The 25,865-nt window shown below is 35.3% G+C and overlaps 2 protein-coding genes across 7 annotated transcripts; one reads left to right on the top strand and one right to left on the bottom strand.

Moving 5' to 3' along the window:
• The first annotated feature begins 206 nt into the window (after positions 1 to 206).
• On the top strand, positions 207 to 3,697 carry LOC131019601 (uncharacterized). Of its 3 annotated transcripts, XM_057948187.1 has the most exons (7): positions 207 to 680; positions 762 to 860; positions 1,238 to 1,571; positions 2,487 to 2,621; positions 3,039 to 3,121; positions 3,212 to 3,317; positions 3,388 to 3,697. In XM_057948187.1, the coding sequence occupies exons 1-7, from the start codon at positions 532 to 534 to the stop codon at positions 3,490 to 3,492; spliced, it is 1,011 nt and encodes a 336-aa protein (XP_057804170.1). In that variant the 5' UTR covers positions 207 to 531; the 3' UTR covers positions 3,493 to 3,697. The 3 variants fall into 3 exon arrangements, with proteins under 3 accessions (XP_057804170.1, XP_057804171.1, XP_057804169.1); XM_057948188.1 differs by lacking the exon at positions 2,487 to 2,621 and having other exon boundaries at positions 228 to 680; XM_057948186.1 differs by having other exon boundaries at positions 228 to 680; positions 3,039 to 3,697.
• Positions 3,698 to 16,429: 12,732 nt separating this feature from the next.
• On the bottom strand, positions 16,430 to 20,855 carry LOC131019600 (protein STICHEL-like 2). Of its 4 annotated transcripts, none has more exons than XM_057948182.1 (9): positions 20,636 to 20,855; positions 20,290 to 20,334; positions 18,373 to 20,030; positions 18,067 to 18,289; positions 17,787 to 17,987; positions 17,505 to 17,720; positions 17,017 to 17,431; positions 16,876 to 16,933; positions 16,430 to 16,797 (listed from the first exon to the last, which is right to left on the bottom strand). In XM_057948182.1, the coding sequence occupies exons 3-9, from the start codon at positions 19,954 to 19,956 to the stop codon at positions 16,723 to 16,725; spliced, it is 2,772 nt and encodes a 923-aa protein (XP_057804165.1). In that variant the 5' UTR covers positions 19,957 to 20,030; positions 20,290 to 20,334; positions 20,636 to 20,855; the 3' UTR covers positions 16,430 to 16,722. The 4 variants fall into 4 exon arrangements, with proteins under 4 accessions (XP_057804165.1, XP_057804166.1, XP_057804167.1 ...); XM_057948183.1 differs by having other exon boundaries at positions 17,017 to 17,428; XM_057948184.1 differs by having other exon boundaries at positions 17,787 to 17,969; positions 20,636 to 20,852.
• Positions 20,856 to 25,865: the final 5,010 nt, after the last annotated feature.

Below are 25,865 nucleotides of genomic sequence, written 5' to 3'. Positions count from 1 at the left end.
ATATAAGAAGTGGTCTCCATAGAACTCCACCCTATATATATATATATATATATATCCTGATTTTGCGGGATTTGAAGCTATCGTGAAGGATTTAAGTGCTCAATAACGTTGGAGATGAACTCGAAGAGTTCTAATTTTGCTCTAGACAAATTCCTATTCCTACCGGAATTCTTAATAATTCTAGCCTATAAATACATATCTGGTCAAATTGTAAACATCATCATCTATGTTCTATACTTTACGCACACGAAAATTCACAAAGTTAATATAATATCTCAAAGTTTTACCTCATATTCACATTTTAACTATTTTAAATTTGCTGTTAGACACGTTATTTTTAGTGTTATAGTTTAAAAAATAAAAAATAAATAAAAAATAGAGATAGTTGTTAAACTTCAACTGAAAAAAAAAAGTAGATTCTCAAGTAAGATAAACTCCAACTGAAAAAAAGTTGAAAGGCATCGAAGCAAATTTATAAACAAAAGACAAACATGTACATGGCGGGGGTTTAATCTGGCAGCAAACGCTTCAATGACGGGGGTGCAGAAATCGGCGGTGCTATATCACTACCCCTGCCCCGATGGCGCCTTCGGTGCCTTGGCGGCCTACCTCTACTTCTCTCATTCTCCGGCCTTCGCTCCTCCTCTCTTCTTCCCCAACACCGTTTACTCTCCTATCAGGTTCCGATATCTTCAATTCACACGCAATCCTATTAAGTTGTCTGTTTAATGCATGCGCTTAAGGTGTTTGTAATATTGCAGAGCTGAGAATTTGCCCTTGAATGAAACTGATACTGTTTACCTGCTGGATTTTGTGGGGCCGCTAGGTTTCGTCGAACAGCTCTCTCGTAAAGTTGGAAGGCAAGTTTAATTTGTTTTTTTATTTTTATTTTTATTGCAGTTATTCATTAGGCAAGTAGATTGTTGATGTGTTGGAGATGATTTTGGTTTTTGTGATATGAATCGTGGATCAAGATACAAACTTGTCATTGGGTTTTGCTCATTTGTTGCTTTTAGATGTGAAATTGAACAATTCTTGAAATTTCGTAATTTTTTTGGTACACCTTTGGTGTTGAGCTAATGTAGTAAGTTAGTCCGTGGTGGGATTATGATTAGATTCCCACCATATCATTTAAGAAAAGGAAACAAAATTAACTCCAATAATGCATTTTCTATTTAGAGATATTCAATGTTTCTACATTTCTGGTAATTCTGTTTTTTTAATTGGTGATACATAGGGTTGTAGTCCTGGACCATCACAAGACTGCTCTCGAGATGTTGGGTTCGGGGACATCATCAACTAATGGGAATGTGACTACAGTGATAGACATGGACAGGAGCGGAGCTACTATAGCTTATGATTATTTCAAGGAGAAACTCCTGGCTGGGGACGTCAACAATCATACCAATGGTGCCGTTACTGAATTCAGGAGAGTGAGGAGACTATTTGAATATATTGAGGATGGTGATCTGTGGAGGTGGCGCCTTCCAAATAGTAAAGCATTTAGCAGTGGGTTGAAGGATTTGAATCTTGAATTTGATGCCACATTAAATCCCTCATTGTTCCAACAGGTAAATTGTGTTCCATACACTTTCTAAAATGTTTACCAAAATGAATCATATGTGTCTTTTAGCAAAGAAGAACTTTTTAAATCATCTATTGGATAACTTTGAGAGCAGAGTCGAAAAGCATTATATTGAAACTGTAACTGGATTCAACTTTAACACTAATTACGATTAACATATATGCTGGAAATATGAACATCTCTCCCTGAAACGCAGGCATCTGTTAATCAAACTCAAGATTCATGAATAATTGAAGTGTGTTGTATTTGTATGCATAGTAATTTCTAAGTTCACGAACATCATATTAATAAATGACTCGGAGGATTGCTCATGGTTTGGAAATATGTTTTTAGCACTCTGTTCTACATGATATTTTATTGCCTTCTTTCCCCATTTGCTGAAAGACAACTAATGAAGTTGATGATTTGAGGGGTTATTACATGCCTTTGGATTACACAAAGGGCAAGAGTTTGGCTTTACTTTGCTTCTGTCTCATCTTTTTGCATCAACACTGTCCTCTTCTGCAGTGTATCATGACTTGTTGTGATATTTTATTTTTCATCTAGCTGACCACATATTATTTCTCAAATGGTGAGTCATGCTTAGCAATGTTATGTCAACTTTCACCAAGTACAGAGGGAATATATTCCATCGTAGGTGCCCCCACCTTTTATGGTTACTTGAGTTTTATAACTTGTGAGTGAACTATATTGTTGGAGTGGTGCATGTTTCAAGTAGAATGATCTCTATTTATTTTGATACTATTACAGCCATTTGTCAAATTGGCATCTGAAAACTGTTGAAAATTCTTCAATTTCCTATTCATATTAGTACTCAAAAAAGAAATTACTGAGACTCTATTCTGCATGTCTTCCTTGTTTTTTTCCCTTACCATTTTTCTTAAGGTTGACATGATTTCAGTTGCTCTCATTAGAACTCGACTCAGTAATAAGTCAAGGTATGTCAAGCTTGGAAGACAAACAGAAAAAGATAGAGAAGGTTCTCGAGCTGTCATATGAAATAACTCTTGGTGGTGGTGCTTTTGGAAATTGCCTGGTAAATTGATGATCTTTTTACTGCATTCCTTGCACTAAATTCACCTTCTGTTACCAAATTTCAGTTGGCAAGTCAATCTTCCGGTGATTTAACATGATTGGTTGACTTCTTCATTAATTTCAACATGGTGTGCCAGGTTCCAATAATTTGATACTTCACAAAATAACAAGTGTATGTTTCTGCTTTTTGTGCTGATGCTAGGGCCTGAATTGCATGTTGTACAATTTGCATTTAGCCGTATGTGTGATTTAAACTTCGGTTAATAAACAACTTCATCTATTTATGCTGTATAACAATTTAACTTTCAATATTCTAGACGAATATACATCTGTGGCTTTTGAATCTTTGCTAATATTTTAAGTGAATGTTTGGTATTTCATCCTGATATGTCATATTTTTTGGATCTTTATCCTTTAGGCTGTCAATGCGGATTCCATCCAGGAGCTAAGGAGTGAGCTTGGGAATGAGTTAGCTCTTAAAAGCCTCAAAATGGACCTGAGGTTTGTTGTTCTCAAGGTCAAGCTTGATTTTGCTTTAAACTCAGAGCAATTTTCATCATTCTTATCTTTCCCATTATCCTTTATCTTTAGGGGAATTGGAGCTGTTGTTTACAGAGTTCCTGAACTTGAGAATGACTCACTGTTGAAAATTAGCCTAAGGAGTATTGGTGACGAGGACACTACACCCATATCACAGGTAAGTTCTGTTTTCCAAACTAATATTCTTGGGAGAGTGTAAAGACATGCTATTATTGAATTTCAATCAGAAATATGGAGGTGGTGGCCACCGGAACGCCAGTTCGTTCAAGATAGATAATGCCGGATTTCAAACATGGAAGCTCTCTGTTAACAACTCAAGACTATCCAGATGAAGCTTCCCATCCGAACATGACATTGCCTAACTTATCAAATAATTTCATATTGTTAAGAGTTAATATTTTAATTCGATTTTCGAATTAAATCTTCTATGTTTTATCCCATGTTCTTTCCAGCACGTTCGTTCTGTAGCCTTCAACACTTGCTCTCCAAGTATAGTATCTACTTTATAATAAGAAAATGAGTTTGACCTGTGTGGCATACCTAGAATTTCATCACTTATATTTTTCTCAATTTTCCTGAATTCTTATTTTTCTCCATTTTTATTTCCTCATAACTTCTATCCCATATTGTTTCTTAATCATACTACACCTTGAATAAAGCCTATATAAATAGTTATGTGTAATATCTCATTCTACATATGTATTAAACCTTGAATTTAATTTAGCTAATTAATTAAGTAATTTACCAAATAAATGGTTATATTTTTTTTTATCAAAATTTTAATTTAATTTAACTAATAATAATTTAGCCAATAACTAAGTTTGTCATATAATAGAAGTCCATATATTAGAACAATGAATTAATAAATTTATTCTTTTTTATGTTATTTTTTAGTTTACTAATTTTATAATTAAACATAAAATAATTAAGTTTTTCAAATAATGGATTTTACCTATGTAACATACCTAGAATTTTCTCGTTTATAATAAAACTTGTGTTATAGTAACAATGAATTAACAAATTTTATTTTTCGGGATTAATCTTTGTTGGTCATTTTCATTTCTCAATTAATCAACCAAATATCCATTTAGTATATAGATGATGTTTATGGGCATGACTTTTATTATATAAATTTTTAAAAATTGGTAATTAGTAATACTCGTGTAAGACTCATATTTCATTAGATTCTTTAAATTTTCATATACTAACTTCTTTATATATATATACATATATATATATATATAGGGACGGGCTACCGTGAGAGCACCTCTTAAAATAAGAAATAAGAATTAGGAAAAATGTATGAATTTTATGTAGAATACATATGAATTCGCTGTATAAAGGTATGAATTGCGAAAAATAAATTTTTGCTCTCTTTGGATTTCGAACTCAGGACCACGAATTCATCCAACAGAATGATGAATCAACCGTAAATCTTGATGATCTAAGAGCTGAAAATGATTCTTATTTAATATCTTAAGAAGTGTACTTATTTTAGCCCACACACACACATATAGAGGGAGGCTCCTGTGAGAACTCAATTATTTTGTAAGAACTAGGAACTTATCACAACCATCATTTTCATAATATAATGGCTGAAATATGATTATACCATTCCCACGTTTTTGGTCAGCTTAAGGATTATTTTGTCTTTTTCCATTTTATTATAACCGTCCTCTTCCACTAATTAAGGTGAAACGTATCTTTTAATATGGTATCTAATATTTTTACCTTATCATTATATCTCAACTAGCTTAGCACGTCTGATCTTGTAATCATAATACTCCCTCCATCCATGAAATAAACTCCCAGTTGGGGTTCGACACGGAGACTAAGAAAGTTGAAAAAGGTGTTGTGGGTGGGATAAAAGGGTAGTATTAATGACTTTTGTTTACTTTTCTTAATCTTTAGCATAAAGGTATTTACACCCTTCTCATTCTTTTTCCTTTTGATTTACTTAAATTATTTACATCCTTTTTATTCCTTATTTATTTTAGATTCCACTTATTTTCTACCATTAAATAAATTTAATTAAATAAACTGCCCATTAAATAAATTGCACATTAAATAAACTGCCCATTAAATAAACTTAATTAAACAAGTTGGCTGGAATTAAAAAAAAGTGCTACAAATAAATCAGTAAAGTTGGCGCCAAGTTTAGGAGGCAAAAGATGTTATTTTTACTAACCATTCCAAAATTATCAGATTACAAGGACCGAAAATTTTGGAGGGAATTTTGGAAGACTCACCTAACTTCTAAACAACAATAAATAGGGGCACTTACTGCTGTCCCAACATTCAATACAAAAGAGAAAATGTCAAATTTATGAGCTAGGCCTAAGTTAACTAATGAAGCCAGAAATTCTTTGGCTCAATGGCTGCTCCAACACAGCACACAAGGAAAGCTCCATTATGGTGCGAAGAAGCAGGCTGCCGAGCAGTTCCACGTCGACTTGATGACCGTTTGGACGATTTGGAAATCTGCCAACTCACAACAAGCCCTCGGGTTACCTATTCAGTTGAAATCAATGAAGAAAGGGTTAGGACACAAAGATAAATGGAAGATAGATGCAGAAAAGGTGAAGAAATTGTCTGTGTTACAGAGATCGTCCATAAGAGTGATGGCAAGTAATCTAGGGGTTAGTAAATCACTTGTGCATGTGTGGGTGAAAGAAAAGAAGCTTAAACCTCATACAAATGCAATCAAGCCTTTCTTGACCTCTGAAAATAAGCTATGTAAGCTTAAATGGAGCCCAAATCAACTAAGTGCAGTAAATGAAGGGGGGTTCATTAAATTTCAATCCATGTTCAATACAATACACATTGATGAGAAGTGGTTTTATTTAACAAAGTGTAAGGACAGATACTACCTGTTACCTGGTGAAAAAGAACCTTATAGGAGTTGCAAATTAAAGAGATTTATCGATAAAATAATGTTTATGTGTGTTGTGGCAAGGCCAATCATAGATGCACAAGGAAACATTCTTTTTGATGGTAAACTAGGGATTTATCCCTTCATAACCGAGGAGGCAGTAAAGAGGAATTCAAAGAACAGGATCAAAAGCACATTGGAAGTAAAACCCATTCCAAACATCACTAAACCTATAATTAGGGACTGCATGATCACAAAGGTTCGTTTATTTATGTTTTGCTATCAGATTTCTAATTATGAATTCATCATATAGCTTATGTTTCAATTGTTGACAGATGGTTCCTTATTTTAAGGCCAAATGGCCTGAATTTGCAAGCAAGGAGATATTAATCCAACAAGACAATGCAAAGCCACATATAAAGCCTGATGACCCGGAGTTTTTAGCAGTTGCAAGACAAGATGGATTTAATATCCAACTTGTCTGCCAACCTGCTAATTCCCCGGACACCAACGTGAATGACCTTGGTTTTTTTAGGGCAATTCAGACATTGAAAGACTAGAAACCAGCCAAGAATGTGGAAGAACTACTCAAGAATGTGCAAGAAGCTTATGAAGAGTACCCTCCAGAGAAGCTTAATCATGTATTCCTCACATTACAGAGTTGCTACCATGAAATCATCAAAGACAAAGGGGGCAACAACTATAAGATCCCCCATATGAACAAGGAAAGATTAAGCATGCTGCATATTCTACCAAATGTACTAGGTGTTCCTGAACAGCTAGTACATGAAACAATGCAGGACATTGAAGAGCTAGGTCAAGGCAGCATGGATGTACTAAGGCAAAGGCTACAACAGGTGGTTATTAGTTAGGATAGTAGGAAGCATAACTTTTTGTTAAGGTTTACAAACCCAAACAGATGCTAATCTTTCTTTTTGACTTGTTTGAAATGTAAATCATGTTTATTTAGTTGCTATACACCTAATGTACCTCCAAAACTAGGCTTACAACCTAGTGGTGGCTCATCAATATGTATAACCCCTGCCCTCAGCAAATACTCATCATAGGGCATTTTATTTAGATTCATGCAGTATCATTGTTCATAATCAGTTCAAGAACATCACCAAGGCATCACCAGCCCCCAAAAGTAGTAAAATATACACAAATCCTCATAAATCAGTTCAAGAACATCACCAAGGCATCACCAACCCCCAAAAGGAGTAAAACATACACAATCCTCATAAATCAGTTCAAGAACATCACCAAGGCATCACCAGCCCCTAAAAGCAGTAAAGCAACACAAATCCTCAGAAAAGTTTCATCATCGGATCAAACATGGATCAATGTAGTATCATCCATTCAAAATCAGTTCAATAACCAACAAATGGCATAAACGGCCCACACACATAGTAATAGGAACATAAATCAGTTCAAGAACATCACCAAGGCATCACCAGCCCCCAAAAGCAGTAAAGCAACACAAATCCTCAGAAAAGTTTCATCATTGGATCAAGCATGGATCAATGTAGTATCATCCATTCAAAATCAGTTCAATAACCAACAAATGGCATAAACGGCCCACACACATAGTAATAGGAACATAAATCAGTTCAAGAACATCACTAAGGCATCACCAGCCCCCACAAGCAGTAAAATATACACAAATCCACAAAGAACGATTTCACCCGATTAGAGGAGATGTAGGTGACCCGAAAAATAAATTTCTAGGGTTTGCAGCCTCCGAGCACGGACAGAGGCATCCGGCTCATTTCGCACGAAGGGCGGTGGCGGCGGCAGCGGAGGTTCATCCACGGTCCGGCCACCGCTAGCAAGCCAAGCGCCATAGCCCCCATCATTGAGGATTACCGCCTCAAAGATGCCCACCCATTTCGTCAATTTTTCATCCTCATATTGGGCGAAGTTGTAGAACTCTGCCTCTTCCAGAGATCCGAGTTTCGGAACCCTAGCTTCAAGAGATCGGGTCGTCGGGACCCGATCTATAGTAGATCTAGTCGCCGGGAGCAAATGGATCTTAGATCGAGGCAACGGAACCCTAGATTCAGTAGCTCGCCACGACTGTTGGGAGAACTCTGTTTTCGGCACCATGGATTCTGTTTCCGGCACTGAGAACTCCGTTTCCGGCTCCATGGACTCAGTTTCCAGCACCTCAAGCCCAAGGAAGGAGGCATAGGATTTTGCCACCGATTCCATGGATGGGAGGTCGATGGATCCCTAATCGCTCTCCAACGATGGTGAAGCCCGGAGAAAATTATCGTATATCTGTGATTCAGACATAGTTCAATGAAGAAGAAGAAGATCGACGAAGAAGAACAAGATCGGCAAAGGATAGGTTTTCCCAAAAAGGGAAAGAAATAAGATAGAAACCCTAGGTTACAAATGGGCCGATATAGGTTATTTAGTGGGTTGGGTAGGATTATTTAATTAAGGTGTTAAATAGGTTAATTATTTTAGATTAGCAAATTTAATGGTAAAGGGTAGTAAAACTTAAAAAGAAGGGAGGGTATAAATGTCTAAAAAATAGAATAGGAGTTTATTTGGTGGACATAAATTTAAGGGCAAGTAGGAGTTTATTTCGTAGACGGAGGGAGTATCTATTTTATTCATCGTCTCCCATGCATGGAATAAAGCTTAGTATTACTCATATAGGGTTTGTGAACTCTCATACAATATTGATTAAGATTAATTTCGCCGGCTTATATTCAAGAATGTCTGTTCAAGGTTAGTTTTTTATTTAAATTTATTAGAGTTATCTATTTTCTTACCCAGTAATGCATAGGATCATAGTGTGTTTCGGTTGTTTTTGCCTTGATGAAGATTATTCGTGGATGGATATTGATGAAGAGCGTGTTGTTCATTAGTTTTAAGTGTTGTTCATGAATTTTTTTTGTGATGTTTTAGATGAATTTACTTTCATAGTATACTTTCTCCCTAATTAACCAAATTTCTCAATAAGAAACATGATGTTAAATTAATGTTGCATTTGAATATGTCAGTTTATTGTAGTTTATTAGACAAGTTGTTCATTATGTTTTTTTTGTTTCCGTCCGATAATCATGTGTATTCATATTTCATTCCAGATAATCAGAATTGGTGGGATGATGAAGATGTAGTTGACTTAGTTACGCCAAAGTGTGACAGTAAACTAATTCCGGTTTTAGGACAATTATTCCCGACGTTGGAAGAGGCCGTCAAGTTTTACGACGACTATGCTGATGCTTGCGGGTTTGAGACACGTTTGGGTATAATAAAAAGATGCAGACATACACGTTTGGGAGGATGTAGAAAACTCATTTCATTGGATGGTTGCCATTTGAAAGGAGTCACTTTTAGGTGTCTTTTAACAGCTGTTGGAAAGGATGACAATGATGGCATTGTTCGCATTGCATGGGCAGTGGTGAACAAGGAAAACAAGAACAATTGGAGATGGTTCATGAGATGGTTGAAGCAGGGGCTGGAATTAGGGGAAGGAGATGATGTTACTATCATGTTAGACATGCAAAAGGTATGGTTCAATACTAATACTTCTATATCTTTTTATTGGTTATTGATCAATACAAGTTTTAACTTCAATTTCTCACAGGGGTTGATGGAGGCTGTGAAGGAAATCACTCCACAAGCCGAGCACCGATGGTGTGCAAGGCATATTTATGCAAACTGGAGCAAGAAGTGGAGGGGTGATGAACTGAAGAAAAGATTCTGGGTTGCTGCATGGAGCTCCTTCCATCAAGAGTTCAAACTGAACTTGGCAAAAATTAGTGCAATCAACAAGAAAGCAGCTTAAGACCTCATGCAATATCCACCAGAAAACTGGTGCAGAGCCTTCCAAACCCCAAGGTGCTCAACTTTCATGGTAGATAACAACATTTCAGAATCTTTTAATTCAAGCATATCTGATGCTAGGCACAAACCTATAATTTCAATGCTTGAGGATATTAGGATTATGGTTATGTCTAGGATTAGAGATAGGAGGTCTGTTGTTGGTGGTTGGAAAACTATTTGGTGTCCGAATGCGATGAAGCAATATGAAGAAAGCAAACAACTTTCAATTGAATGTAATGTGCTCTGGAATGGAGATAGTGGGTATGAGGTCAGTGATGGAGAGGACAAACATTGTATTTGTTGACAGAAGGATGTGTACATGCAGGGCATGGGAGTTAACTGGTATTCCCTGCCCTCATGCAATAGCAGCTTTCTATTCAAGCTCTTCTAGACTTTGAAAGAGGATGATGCTATTGAACTTCCACCTGTGAAGAAGAAGGTTGGAAGGCCCAAGAAAAACAGGGTTAGAGCTACTAATGAGCCTAAACTAAAGCACAAGCTCTCAAGAAAGGGCAAGGTGCAACACTGCAGTATCTGTGGCAGTATGTCACACAAGAAAGATAGCTGCCCTCAAAGGCCTTCACAAGTATGAATTTAATCTTAAAAATACTTAAGTAAACAAGTTTTTTGTGAATGAACTAACATTGTATGAAATGTGTACAACTGATCAAGGAATCACAGGCTTCTACATCATCCAATCCAAGAAAGAAGAGTGGAAGAAAATGCTCAAACTCTGGAATAGGGTTGTATGTGAATGAGAAGACTGGAAGATAAGTTTTGTTGGTAAGAATCAGTTCTTTGTTGTCTTATAACATACTAGTTTTATTATTAACATTATGGCTTTTGTATGCTTACACAGAGTGGAAGATCCTTATCTATTGTCATAGATGAAGGGACACCAAGAGAAAGTGATCCACAGACTAGGTTCCCTATACCAAATGAAGCTAACATAAGAAAAGAAAAAAGGAAAAGAGACTGCAATAAAGAATGAGGAGCCTCGCAAGTGAAGAAGCAAACAATCAAACCATTCAAGGCTCCAAGAGGGAAGAAAGCAGATGACAAGCAACCACAAATCCTAAGGAGATCACTTAGAGAGAAGAATATCATTTCAACACTTGGATCCACCACAACTGGTTGACATGATATTCCTCTTTTGTGCTGTGCTTGCAACTGTTGGATCTGCACTTTTCAGTGCTTTTTTTTTTCTCATTTAGAAACAATGAATATCTTTTGGTTTATGTCTTTGACCTTGTATGAATTTGTGTTGGTTATGGCTATTGGAGTTTTTTGAAGTATTGATAGAACTTGGATTTTGTGACATTATCTTTTCCTTCAGAAATGGAAGTTCTCTTATTTTTTTCACCAGTTATAAATCCCTTGTTATTTACTTTGGATATGTTATAAATCCACTGTTGGTTTACATTAGGTTTACAGTTGGTTTCTTTTCTTGCACATGTATAAAAACTGCACCAAACACATAGAGATTAAACTCTGAGCCAAAACTAACAAGCAACAATTGGTTTTTCATTCCATTCATTCATTGCAACAATCACAAGATACAACATGAATGAGCCAAAACTAAGAAGCGCAACAAGGTTGTTTCTTCATGCTAGAACAACATATACTAGCATTAGGGATGGCAGTGGATCTTGGACCCGGTCCAGATCCGTGTTTTACGGATCTGGATCTCAATTTTTTGGACCCGACGGATCTGGATCTCAATTTTGAAAACGGATCTGGATCTGGATCTTGAAATTTTAGATCCGGATCCGGCCCAGATCCGACCCGTGGATCCGTTTTATTTTATATATATATTTTATATTTTATATTTAGTTTACTAATAATATTAACTAAATTAAAAATAATAAATAAATTATATTCAAAAGAATAAAAACTAAAAGTAATTAGATAAAAGTATTTTGTGTTATATTTTTCATGATGGAAATTAGATGTTGTTGATTTTGTGAAATTTTTTTAATTTAATTTAAAAATAGCAGATCCATGGATCTGGACCCGTGGACCCGCGGATCTGACGGATCTGGATCTGGATCCAAAATTTTCAGATCCACGGATCTGGATCTGGATCTGGATCTAGTATATGAAAACGGATCTGGATCTGGTATTGGCCAGACCCGGTCCAGATCCGGCCCGTTGCCATCCCTAACTAGCATCAACCAAGATAAAATCAGAATCATAACGACAAATGTATTTTTCCTTCTAACCCTATTGCATTCTTCCTTCAACACTTCCATTACACTCCAAAGATCATCAATTTCATTTTTCACGTCCATGGATGGGGCCGAACTTTGATGGATCTTCACAAGCTTCATATTTTCATTCTTCAACATGTTTATAACATCTCTTGCTCTCTCACACATTGGCTCGCCGTACCAATCGAAAAAACCACAGTTTTTCGTCTACAAGGGGAAAAAAAAGGTCTGAAATTTCAATAAAGTTTCACTAAGACAAAGTAAAACAAGCAGTGAAATACCTTCCAATTTATACAACCACCTGGGTTGTCGTCTGTCCATGAGGTCATTCTCGGACCTTTAAGTCTCTTGCCTTCAAATTCGCAAAGACAACAAACGTAATTACTCCCATTCTCAGTTTGCATCTGCCTTCGAGCGCGCGGCGAGCTACACCTAAATCCGGAGTTAAAACTCATGTGTATTTGATCGAATTCAGAAATCCCAGAGAAACCCTAAGCAAATTCGAGAAAATTCCTTCGATTTCTCTCTAAGAATCGCACCTGCAATCGTAAATTAGGGTTCTTAGTATTTGAACCCTAATTTCTAATTACAAAGCCGTTGATAGATGTTGGTTGTGGGCCCCGCCATTAAATAAAATAAAATAAAAAATTTATTTCGGATGGCATTAAACGGCCATCTATAGGCAGGGTTTAAGTGTATAGTTTTCTTCGACTTTGGGGGTTTATTTGTACCAAGATTGAGAATGGGGAGGGATACACTCTAGGGGTGTCATGTTTAGGGGGCATTTGTACCTTAACCAAAAATAATTCATGCAATCAGATTATCCCAAAATGTAAAAAATCATACATAAACCAAAAATAATTCATGCAACAAATAAAAATTCATACATAAATAAAAAATAATTCATGCAGATATAAAATAAAAATTCATACATAAATAATTCATGCAGATATAAGGTGAGGCTAAAACGTAAAAATTCATACATAAATAAAAAATAATTCATGCAAGATATGCTTATTTGTATTCTGAATGAAGTCATCAATTTCTAATTCGTAAACCGTGTCCGATTTGTGAATTATATTTGATTAATTTTTTTTTTCAATTTACGCAATACCGAATTAATTCCAAATTAATTCACGCAATACTAAATTAATTCCAAATCACTAGAGTCAATCGAATCTTTAAGTGCAAATTAATTATGCGCCCAACTCGAAACAATGTGATTGGATATATGGAAAGTCAAAACCCAATACCAATTTTACCCTCCGAACGTATCTCTTTACTAATTTTATTCATCCTTACACGAATTAAAAGATATCCAATATTAATTGATCACAACCGTTAAATAAGTCAAGATCTAAGGTCATAATCTGTTCTTATTTTATATGCTAAGGAAGGTTTTCTGAATAGTGCCCCCTATATATATATATAACTAATTATTATCTACAATTTTATATTTAAATAAATATAAATTAAATATAATTTATTCTTGAAATTAAATAGTTCTATAAACTAAATCAATGAAGTTTTATTTTCTCTAGTTGCATTAAAAATTATTATAAATAAAAAAGTATGTGAATAAAATCACAAAAATTAATATCTAACAAAAATATACTCCCTCCGACCCACTTCAAATGACCCAATTTTTTTTTGGATTGTCCCATTTCAAATGACCTAACCCTAATTTAGAAATATTTAACACTACTTTTCCGATGGTTCCACCCCCACTTTATACCTTTATCACGCATTCCTTAATCTCCGTGTCCAATTTTTTTAGTCATTTATAGCGGGATGGAGGGAGTATAAAAAAATTAAAATAAAACAAATTTGTATGTTTTTAAGAAATAAATGGTGAAACAAATAATATTATTTCGGCCCATATAAGAAAAAATATTAAAGTATTATTTTTTTATTTATAAAAAAATATTCAATGCGCATATTAAATTAAAGATCATAAAAATATCTCTAATTTGATGTCAAAATAATTATAACTAGATTATAATTATAATTATTTAAGATTATAAAATTTCTTCTCTCTACTTCAACGTTATATTGCAGAATTACCATAAATTTGGCAAAAATGATGTTTTCATATAGGGGTGCAAATTCGGATTGTCAGGTACCGAGATACCCGAATCCAACCCGATAAGTGACCGATTATTGGGTACTCAATACCCGATATTTTATGGGTGCGGGACGGTACCGGGTAGATAAGGCTACTATTTTTCGAGTAATGGGTATACCCAACTACCCATTGGGTATACTCGATTACCTGCATATTTTTTTTATGGTTATATATTTAGGATTTTATGTATGGGAATTAAAATAAGAGCATTTCTTAAGATATAAAATAAGAATCATTTTCAGCCCTTAGATCATCAAGATCTACGGTTGATTCGTAATCCTGTTGGATGAATTTATGGTCCAGAGTTTGAATCCCAAAGGTAGCAAAAAATTATTTTTCACAATTCTTACCTTTATACAGCGAATTCATACGTGTTCTACATAAAATTCATACATTAAAAATTGCTCTTATTTCTTATTTTAAGATGTGCTCTCACGGTAGCCCACCCCTTTATGTATTAAATTAAGGGTTATAAATACCATCGCAATTTGAATAAAATAGTAAATAACCGCTAATTTTTGTGACATTATATATTGCTTTTCCGTGACAAATGCCTAGTACCCATCGTTTATTTTTTGTTTTCTAAATTTCATCCTTCATGAATCGTAATTAATGAAATAAAAATTATTTAGGATAAAAGAAACTCATCAACATATAAAAACATCAATTTTGAAAGGTAGAAATGTCCACCAATCCATTTACCCTTAATTAAACATGCTACTTAGGCTATAGAAATTAGGACTTATACAAAAATATTAATTTTAATAGCTAGATCGGATAATTAGGTACACGAATACCTGGACCGAGTATCCGCACCCGGGTATTAGGGTACCCGATTTTATAAAACGGTACCCGTACGGGTGCTACTTTTGGATTGTTTTCGGGTCGGGTACCGGCTAAAATTGGGTTCGGCACCCGTCCCGACCCAAATTTTCACCCCGATTTTCACACACACACATATATATATATATAGGGAATGACTAAAATAAGAGCATTTCTTAAGATATAAAATAAGAATCATTTTCGCCCTTAGATCATCAAGATCTACGGTTGATTCATAATCCTGTTGGATGGATTTATGGTACTGAGTTCGAATCCCAAAGGTAGCAAAAATTTATTTTTCACAATTCATACCTTTATATAACGAATTCATACGTGTTTTACATAAAATTCATACATTAAAAATTGCTCTTATTTCTTATTTTAAGATGTGCTCTCACAGTATCCCACCCTTATATATATATATATATATATATATATATATATATATATATATATATATATATATATAATATAGAGGAATGTTATGCTACATACCTTATGTGAGCACCACTCACGTTTAGCCCTCGTTAGCATTATTTTTTTTTTGTTTTAGACATTTATTTTTATTCTAATAGTTCATAAATTGTTATTAGGATCATTAATTTTATAACTAACATAAAAATCAGAGTCTAATTTGTCCTTTTTATTAATTATTTGAAGTTAAAGGGAATATGAACAAATCGGACTTTGATTTTTATGTTATTTATAAAATTAATGATCCTAATAACAATTTATGAACTATTAGAATAAAAATAAATGTCTAAAAAAAATAATAATGCTAAGGAGGGCTAAACGTGAGTGGTGCTCACATAAGGTATGTAGCATAACATTCCTCTCTCTCTCTCTCTCTCTATATATATATATATATATTTGTAAAATTAGATATATACCTATACATGGAGAGACTCAAATAAAAACCACTAAATAAAATAAGAACGAAAAACCATTTTAAACCATTCGATCATCAAGATCAACGATGGATGCATCATCTTGGTGGATGAATGCAGAACCTGGGTTCGAATCCTGAAAGGAGTAAAAAATTTAATTTTTTCGAATGCAATAAATTTAATAGTGGATGCACTAATTTATATAACAAATGCAATAATTTTAATGGTTCTTACATTCTCACACAATTTTTGGTTCTCGTATATATATAAATTTGGTGGAGAAAATTAACTTTTTGTTAAGGCATATGTAAAGAAAAGTAAAGAGAAATGAAGGTATTACTTTTTAAAGTAAAAACAAAGATAATTACTTACGAACTATAATGACATTTGGTGTAAATAATAAGTTAAAGATGATTTGTTATATATTAATTAATTTTTTATCTTAAGAAATTACCTATTAAAATAAAACGTCCAGATAAAAAAATTTACCCTATTAAATGGGAATGGAACAAATATTTTGTAGACTTAAAATCTAGATGGACTTGGGTAAATACTTGATAAACCCATTCATTAATACTAATGCATTGTAAGATAAATTTATATATTCGATTCTAAACTTTTTGAATGAGATTTCTAAGAAAAGCGAAGATAATAGACATTGTTGTACAATTGTTGCATGGATTAAGATACCTAGCTACATTCTTTCTTTGTTAGATTTCTTGCTACAAGAGTAGCTTATCATACGAAACATGTCAAAATATTTCTTCATGGCCATCATCTGCAGCAGCAATGGCTGCTAAGGTAAGTCACTTTGCAGCGGCGCAGTGCAGGGCGTAGTCGACGAGCCCTTCGTGGCGGTGGTGATGCCGCAGCTGCCATGCCTGCGGATTCAATCCTATCTAGTGTCAATCTTCTCCAGTTTTTTCCTTCAAAGAAAAAAAAAAAAAAACTGACATTACCTTCCGGAAAGGAAATGTGGCAGCTCTCCAGCAATGAAACCTCGAGTGCTCCTTTGAACTGGCAATGGCAACCCACACAATAATAGTGAAACACGATATGTAGGTAATAAAGGAGGATTCTCGTAGACGAGAGGGCCATACCGTGGTTTACATGAAGTCCGGCATTCTTGATGAGCTCCAGCTTCAATGCTCAAAGCGTTTCCCTCGCTGCTCCGAATGGTCTTGAACAGCTCCTTCCTGTGGCAACAAGAGCACGAGATCCGAGAACTACACTCGGTGGAGCACGTCTCCACGTACTTATCCCTGGTTCTCACAGTCGAATCAGCATTGCTACCGGACCTAAAAGGCACTCTGCGCGAGCAGTTGAACAACCCGAGGCACGGTTTCTTCCACTTCCCATCTCTGCTGGAGTCATGATCATGAGCGGAGTTTATCCTGAGCTCCACGTTGTAGCCCAGTATATGCTGGAGCGCGCCAGCAATCTCCTTCCACGACTTCTCAGCTCTAGACGCGTGGTCGGGGTGATCAAACGCAACTTCTGTCACTGCTATCCCTGCTGCACACAATGCATAATGCATATTCAAGAACTTGGAAATCGGATACACGAGATGGAGGCTCGAGTTGGGTACCTCGGGTGAGGCGGACAGAGGCCAAGCGCCCCCGTTTGAGGAGGAACTTCTTGATGGACCTAGACGAGCACATTTCAGCAGCTCGTATCAAGACCAAATCCAGAGTCTCCTTGTCATACTTGGCGCCCGTGTTTGCAGACTCAGCATCCACACAAGCACATCCAATGGAGCGCTTGAAACTGTCGCCCGTTGATGATGAGCTCGGGAAATCACCATCTGCAAAAATTGAAGTCAGCCATGGTTGTGCTGGTGTATAGTATATACAAAACCATCGATCCTCACCATGTGGGAGCAATGAGCGCGTGCTTAACCTTGGATCGCTCCCCTCGTTTGAAGTGGCTGTAGAGCTCAGCTGGAGGAGAGCCACAGTCAGCCATGTCATCTGGTTGTTTGACATCCTCAACTGTTTCTCAGTTTGAGACAGTATTTTTAGAGCGTGACTGAGTTGCCTCATGTCATCTTCAGCTGCACCAAAACAGATTGCTTCACATACAATACTTCAAATCATCAGTTAGATAACGCAGAAACATCATAATCAAAGGAAAGGTATAACGAATCATACAGTTATCTGTTCCGAAAAGCTTCCTTCTCTTCTCCGAAACTCCATCGGAGGGACACTTTCCAGCAAGAATGTCCATGATGAGGCTTGCCAGCTGAGATGTGAGCTGCAACGGATCTATTCTCGAACCCATTAGCTCTCTGGCCTTTCTAACAGTGTTTGAGGCATCAGACGACATTGCCAGATACAGCAAATCGAGCAATTCATCATCAGAAACGACTCCACTCTGCAGCAGCGAGCAACAAGTTAGACTCAGGATCCCAATAGCTGCATAGGCTAAATGAATCAAGAGAGTTTTTCAGCACTTACTACTTCGTGAACCAATGAAACGGTTATCTTCTTTCCGAGCAAGCTCAGTTGATCGAGCATCATCTCTGCATCACGCAGCGAGCCATTTGATTTCGTTGCTATGAAGTTCAAAGCATCCTCATCAAACTCAAGACCTTCTTGAACACATATTTTCCCCAACTTGCTGGTGATGTCAACCTCCTTCACCTTCTGAAAATGGTATTTTTGGGACTTTGTTAGAGTACAGCGTGGGAGCTTATCAAGATTAGGAGTGACCATTATGAAGACAACGTGTCGAGGGATCTCCTCAAGGCCGTTCAGAATAGCTGCCCACGTTTCACGCTGCAAAAGGTGGCACTCGTCAATGATGTAAACCTTAAACCGCGAGAAAACAGGAGGGAGCCGAGCATTCTTCATGAGCAACCAACACCTCTCCACTTTGTTGATTCTCACTGAATCCACTTCTTTCACGTCACTGCTCCTACCCGAAAAGAACAAACCACATTCCTTGCACACGCCGCATGGTCTTGTAGTGTCGGGAGAGAGGCAATTCAATGCAGCAGCGAAGATCCTTGAGCCCGACGTTTTACCAGTTCCACGTGGCCCGTGGAAGAGGTATAAAGAAGCTACCTGCCTCTTAGAGATTGCATCCAATAGAGAGGTAGCCACTGTGTTTTGCCCTATCAATTCACCAAATGATTTAGGCATGAACTTTTGGCAGAGGCTTCTTGGACTTTCCACATATGGACTGACCCCTTCACAATCGTGCCTAGAGTCGATGCTCTGCACCCCCGTTGCATCCTCTGACAGAAGAGGCCGTTCTTCGACATGAGGAAGAAGACTAGCTTCTCTAAATTTCCTACCTCTTGACCAACAACTGCCTATGCCACATCCTTGATGGCAGGACTCCATGAAACCAACATCTTCACTTGCATACAACGACATTCCATGACTAGCCCGTTCCTTTCGAGCATCACCAACAGACAAGCTCGGACTCACTGCAGAACTTAGACCATCAGCAGCTGTGCCTCTAGACATCACATCAAGCTCCAAACGCCACTTTTTGACTTGCCTCAATTCTTCATCGGGTTCATTACATGAAGCCCCACCATCACCTGAAGGTGTTGCACTGGTGAACTCAAAATACTTGTCACCATAATCTTTGCAGTATCTCTCACTCAACGCTTTGCTGTCACACACCATCGAGAGGTCAAGTGGGCGTGCTGCATCCGGCCCTTCAACACACAACGACCTCCGGTGTGCAGAGCCTTTGTTGCCAACCATGGCTCCTAAATCTTGGGGAGACATAAGCCTCGATTTACAATTTCTTGAACCGTAATATAGCTCATGGTCACCCCTAAACGACGTCGAGCTTCTTAATCCTAGACCATCATCATCATCATCACCCTCACTCACTCTGTGGCAACTGTTTTCAAATCCTAAAGTGATTGCATCGTTCGAATACGCCTCCCAATTCACATTATCAACTAAGGCATTCAACTTGCTCATGGAGTTGGTAGATGGATCACGAAGAGACCTCACTCTCCTAAGCGCTATCAACGTTCTGGATAAAGGAATATCGACAGAATGCCGCCTCCCCTCCATCCCCAAGACTAAAACAATGAACACTACAGCAGACTCAGTAACATCTCCTAGTGAAGACAATTGCAATTCTCAACCTGAAAATCACCAAAACTAGGCATTCAGATAGTGACATTCTCAACTTAAACAACAATCTTCCTTGAACATGAAGAAAAGATGGATACCAAGATTCTACAGCTAGAAAGAGAGCTAATTAAAGCTTCCATCATTCATAACCTATGGCTTTGACTATGCGTACTACAAGTAATAAAGCAGCTAACTGTAAGGGGGGCAAAACAATTTAATTAGAAAGCAACATACAACAGGTACAGCACAATGTACCACCTTTTTTCTCACCTAACAAATCAAAAGTTTGAAAACCACATTGGTCACCATTTCTACCTGAAAAACACAAGCGCAGAAAAGATAATTGCCATCACAAACAAAGAGAAAAAAAGGCCTAAAATAAATGTGAATATAAAACTTGTAAAAATCTATGCAAATGAAAATCCCACCTACACAGCTAGACTGCAGTAAGATTTAAATAATAAACAGTCTTGAAATTTGAAGAGACAAAACATAAACAAATGGAATACCAACATTTACCAACATGCTTACACTATATAAAACTTTATACATTGTTAAAAACAAGGCAAAAAAGGACAAAAAATTGAAAAAAAATGCAGGAAAAAACACACAAAACCTGTGGATTGAAGAATAAGCTATAACTACGTTGTCTGCTTGCCATTGAAACCCACAAGAAGAAATTTCAAACGAAAAGCGAGAATTTCGGAAGACCCACAAGCAAAGATTAAATTTTTTTCAAGAAGCTGTGCTTCAGTTATGCATACAACATAAGAAGTTGTACTTTACGCATACATACAATAATATGTACAACTCTCAACTGCTTAACTGCAAAAAAACAGAGGTCAAGGAAATCACGTCCTCGTGGGTGGTGGTAAAGGGGCAATGCAGTAAATGTCATTAATGACTGAGGGTGAAATGCACGCCATCTCATTCAATAATACTCGTTTCTAAAAATTGTGACCCAATGTGACACGAATTTTTTTATAGTTGTATTTGAATGGATATTGAATCTTACACTTTTTGTAATTAGTGATTGAGGAAGTTTATGGAGTTCATTTTAAATAAGAAAATGTCACTATTTTTAGGAACATTTAGATATGATAATAAGGTCACAATTTTCAAGAAAGAAGCTAGTATACCAAAATGTTAATGTTGTTTAATTTATTTTCACTCTGAGATACTAACTAGGACTGTGGAGGGATTTTCAGACAAAGTTTAAATTTTTAATTTTATTTCTTGCAGATATTCTCATGTATTGTTTGATGTTCCTTTCTTTCTCTGGCACTTGTTGCAGAGTTTTTGAATTTTTTTAACGTTTATTGGGTAAAAAGTCCTCTTTGGCTTAGGAGGGTATTCTGGGAATTTCACGCTCTGACATTTTTTTGCAGATGCAGTTGGTGCTGTAGCTGGGGGAAGGAAAGTCTCATGAATAATATGTAGTGATTACTTAAAATAAATTTCCTTAATTAGGTTGGAAAGAGATGGAAAAAATTTATACCTAGGATTGCGTTTGAAATTTAAAGGTCTGCAAGGATGAATTTGAGGGAATTATTATATTCTATTTTAATTGGGCTTTTTATTTGAAATAATTAGATTCTTTATCGTATAAAGTAAAAATTGTGCCTTTTTAGGTGTTTAGTAAGTTTAGTCTAATTGCATTTGTTCTCTCAAAAAAAAAAAAGTCTAATTGCATTCGTGGCGATTACTAGTATTGCTAGAGTTGTATTATTATTTTGTAGATTTAGCCTAATTCATCAATTTCGAGTTGAATATGTAGAAAGATGTGACTCATAGGTATATCATAAGTTAAGCATTGAATACATGAAGTAAATAGGTCAATTGACTAAGGCAGCTAAAATCATATTGTTATCATGTGACTAGAAATTCACCACTCACCACTTGAATAATTATAATAATATACATGTAATATTTTGATGTGATGTCTCCGTTATTGTATTTATAGTTTAATGATATTGATGAAGGCGAGAGATTAGGATACCAATTTTCATTTTCATTTTTCAAGTCAAAAGAAAAGAAAACAAAAACATAGTTTATGCAAACCTCATTCTATAGCATTATTCAAATCCTATGAAAATTATTTCGAATTTGTTGTAATCATAGGCAACTGCGAGGAGTTTATGGAGGAAGGAAGTGATTTTAGATTTATGCATATTAGTAGAACTTTTATTTACCAGTATATATGAATTGAGGCATCAAATTTTGTGATTAAGTTTTCGTTTGTCAAATATTCTTGTTCTTCGTATATTGTGTACCTAAAAGATCAATTCACTTACCTCTTATAACAACTAGTACGTCCACTCGTGCGATGCACGATCGATATTAAAAGTGAATGATTTTTAAAATAAATAAATATACATATTAAATATAATTTAAATATAAATAAATGCAAAACATGGATCTCATTCAAAAATACTAAAGTATGAACGACATAATCTCAATAAACACATGAATCTGAAAATATTTGAATTTTCAATTTTTGAAATACTTATTAATTATTTATAATTGATATTGTGTATAAATATATAAATAATCAAATATCAAAAGCAAGTGAATGATAATGAGTATTATTATGTATCATATAATATTCTAAGATGTACAAAACTATTTATTTGCATATAGGTGAATATATTTTTGAATGAATATTTAAATCATATATATGGTCATTTTGTTTGAATATAAATTTTAAAATAAAGTTCCAATGCAATATCCAAATAATTGATTTTGCAGAAAAGATGAGATTTATTTTTACAAAGAAAACTAATTAATTTATTAAGCGAAAGAGTTCTAAATTAACAAATATAAGTTTAATCTTTTAGTTGCATAAATATTAAAAATGATATCTAATAAAAATATAAAAAATAAAATAAAATAAATATAGAAAAAGGAATCAAATAGAAAGAAGATATAACCGTGACATTAAAAAAAGAATGGATGTAGGAGAGAGGAGAGGATAGATGAGAGAGGAGAGAGAAGAAAAAAATAATTTTGTAACTATAAATAATAATAATTTATTTATTTTAGAATTAATTTTTATAATTTTTATATCAAATTAAAGATCTTTTCGTTATCTTTAATTTAACATTCATATTGAATATATTTTTATAAGTCAAAATTGATGATTTTTAAAAGAGAAGCAAAATAGAAAAAGAAAAGTGAGGAGAGAGAATTTTGGTGGGAAAAAGTTTACGTTAAACTCATGTTTTATATATTATATAGATTACTATTATTTGAGGGACGTAAAAAAGTATCGCGAAAATTGAACGTGGTAACTTTTCAAAATTTCAATTAGAAGCTCGATTGTTCTACCCCAGTGCCGTTAAAGTGCCTCCTATCCCCCTTGCTTGAAACAATCAACAAGAATGGTAATTTTTATTTTTTTTTCTCCATTTTTCAGTTGTGAACAAAAGAAAAGTTTTATTTATTTATTTATTTTCTAGACTAAAACAAAATAAAAGTTATTATCAAATAATCCAACTGCATGGAATTTCTAATGAACATTATATAACATTCGGTCCAAGCCCGCATTTGACCCAATTGGTCCAAATCTATTTCAGCCCACAATTAATCTCATTTAAGTCGGCCCGATTCGGATTTGGAGCTCAAATTCTCCATCATAAATTCATTATAATAATTGACTCGCCTCATAAAATCTGTCCAGCTTTTTAGATAGAAACCATCCAACACTATTTATTTTAAGCAGCGTTTAAATAGCGATTGTGAATTTTCCTTTTGTTCGAAGAAGAATCTTTCTCTTTTTAATACTCATTTCCTCCCGTTAATACAGAACGACACGAATTTTAAAAATTCTGTAAAATGTAATATGAGTGGAGAAAAGCTCCACATTAATTGTGATATTTAATGGAATAGTTATTCCTATAAAAGCTACGCATGTTTATATGAAACGGACGAAAAGTGAAAATATTGCATATTTTTATGCGACGAAGAGTGTAGTTATTTTTAGGCCTATTAGTAAAATATAGAAATGTTAGATTTTCAATAAGGATTCCTCATTCACTCCTACAAATTTTCAACTTTTTTCTTTTAATTATACTTCATTCGTACATGATAAAACTTTCTAGCAAATAGTACACAAGTTTTAGGACGAGGTTTTTGAAGTATTGGAAGTGGTGAAATATTAATGTGTTGTAATTATTGTTGTATTGTTTTTTATATATAAATTACATAAGTAAATAAAAAAATTCAAAGGTCGCGCGACAGATGACTCGATCACAGGACCTCGGGTCTTAGACATTAACACACAAACACACTGTTATTATTTTAAAATATTTTTTTTAGAATCACAAGATGTTGGATCCCAGGGTTCTATTGAACTGGTGTATGGAGGGGGATACACCAGTAGGCTATTTTTCGATTTTAAAACTGAAATTAGTTTCTTGACTGAAACTGAAGTGCAGTGAGATAGAAAATATCAATTGAATAACGGGTTAAGACTGATATTGATAATGAATCGGTAGGGTTAACTTCAGTATTTGAAACCGATCAAAATACTGAAGTTCAAATAGGGTTTCAGTCTTATCGATTTTCGAAATCAGAGAAGTGTAAGTAATCTTACTGATTATCCGAAGATTTATCAGTTAGACTGACTACACTTGTGCGAAAGCGATTTAAAATAAAAGCCTTTTAGTGTGTCAGATAATCAGTTTTAGAGGTCTATCATTTGAGTTATCAGTTTTTCAGTTTTAGTGGGGTTTGTACACGAATAAGAATAGTAAAATTGAAAATAGTAAAAAAAACACAAGGAATTTTACGTGGTTCAGAAAATACGTTCCTATATCCACGGTCAGTCGATCACACTGACTAGTACTAAGCTTGTGCTTACATGTGCACAACAAACCAGACTCGTGCTTACGGGTGCACAACAAACCTTAGACTGAAAAGAACCATTTTCAGTACCAACACACTGGGTTGGATTTCTCCTTCTTAGCTTGCAGGTGCTAAGAACAACCTACTATTTAGTTTTCGGGTACTAAACAACCTAGAGTTCAGACCACTATCTCGAGCTCGCTCTCAAACTCACCTTTCGCTCTTTAGAAAAAGGGTTTGTCTTTCCAACTAGATTACTGAGAACAGGCTCACAATAATCGATACTTAGGCTTAGGGTATACAAGGAATTTTCCTAAGGAATAAGAGAATGTAAGTAATTAGTGAACTGATTGTTGAACTTTGGAAATTCTCTTCATCGATTCAAACTTTGAAGGGCAGTGAAATTGCTGAATTATGATTTTGGCAGAGGTTCAGCTTGTGTGTTTGAATCGGCTCACCTTGAAATCGACTGAAGATCGCATCTGAAAAGACTAAAGTATACTGAAGTATTTAATGGACGAAGACTTCACTGAAGATTCAGTTATGACTAAATAACTAATGCTGGACACGTAGAATTAGCGGACTGATACACAAGTCAAGTATCAGTTGACATTCTTCATCGGACTGAACCTTAGGTTAAAAGAAAGCTACGTACGTACACACCAAGTACAACCGCATTAAATGTAGAAATATTGAAGATCGTCATTTCCTGAGCAGAGCATTCCTTTGGTGCTAACTTTTCAGAAGCGCCATGCTCCTGCACCTAGAGACGCCATTCTTCACCAAATCAGGAGCCTCGAAGATTGAAGTCCAATCAAAATTCAAATCTCTCTCACAACGGTCGAATTCTTGAAGACCATCTTGCCAACGGATCTATTCAAGACTTTGCCTATAAATATAGTTCGAGGATCATCTTCAAACCTCACCGATTCAAACACTCAAGCTGAACCTCTGCCAAAATTGCAACTCAGCCTTTTCACTGCTTTCAAAGTTTGAATCGA

This window comes from Salvia miltiorrhiza, chromosome 4 (genome assembly GCF_028751815.1).
Source record: "Salvia miltiorrhiza cultivar Shanhuang (shh) chromosome 4, IMPLAD_Smil_shh, whole genome shotgun sequence".
NCBI lineage: Eukaryota > Viridiplantae > Streptophyta > Magnoliopsida > Lamiales > Lamiaceae > Salvia > Salvia miltiorrhiza.
Note: the sequence above shows the minus strand (reverse complement) of the source record. Positions and strands in the feature narration are given on the sequence as shown.

Bases quoted from the DNA above. Each gene is read 5' to 3' on its own strand.
- LOC131019601 (XM_057948186.1), top strand. From the start codon at position 532: ATGACGGGGGTGCAGAAATCGGCGGTGCTATATCACTACCCCTGCCCC. The intron at 681-761 runs GTTCCGATATCT...GTAATATTGCAG, and splicing joins ACCGTTTACTCTCCTATCAG to AGCTGAGAATTTGCCCTTGA. The intron at 2,622-3,038 runs GTAAATTGATGA...TTTATCCTTTAG, and splicing joins GTGCTTTTGGAAATTGCCTG to GCTGTCAATGCGGATTCCAT.
- LOC131019600 (XM_057948182.1), bottom strand. From the start codon at position 19,956: ATGGAGGGGAGGCGGCATTCTGTCGATATTCCTTTATCCAGAACGTTG. The intron at 17,721-17,786 runs GTGAGGATCGAT...CAATTTTTGCAG, and splicing joins GCGCTCATTGCTCCCACATG to ATGGTGATTTCCCGAGCTCA. The intron at 17,432-17,504 runs GTACCCAACTCG...CATTGTGTGCAG, and splicing joins CTCTGTCCGCCTCACCCGAG to CAGGGATAGCAGTGACAGAA.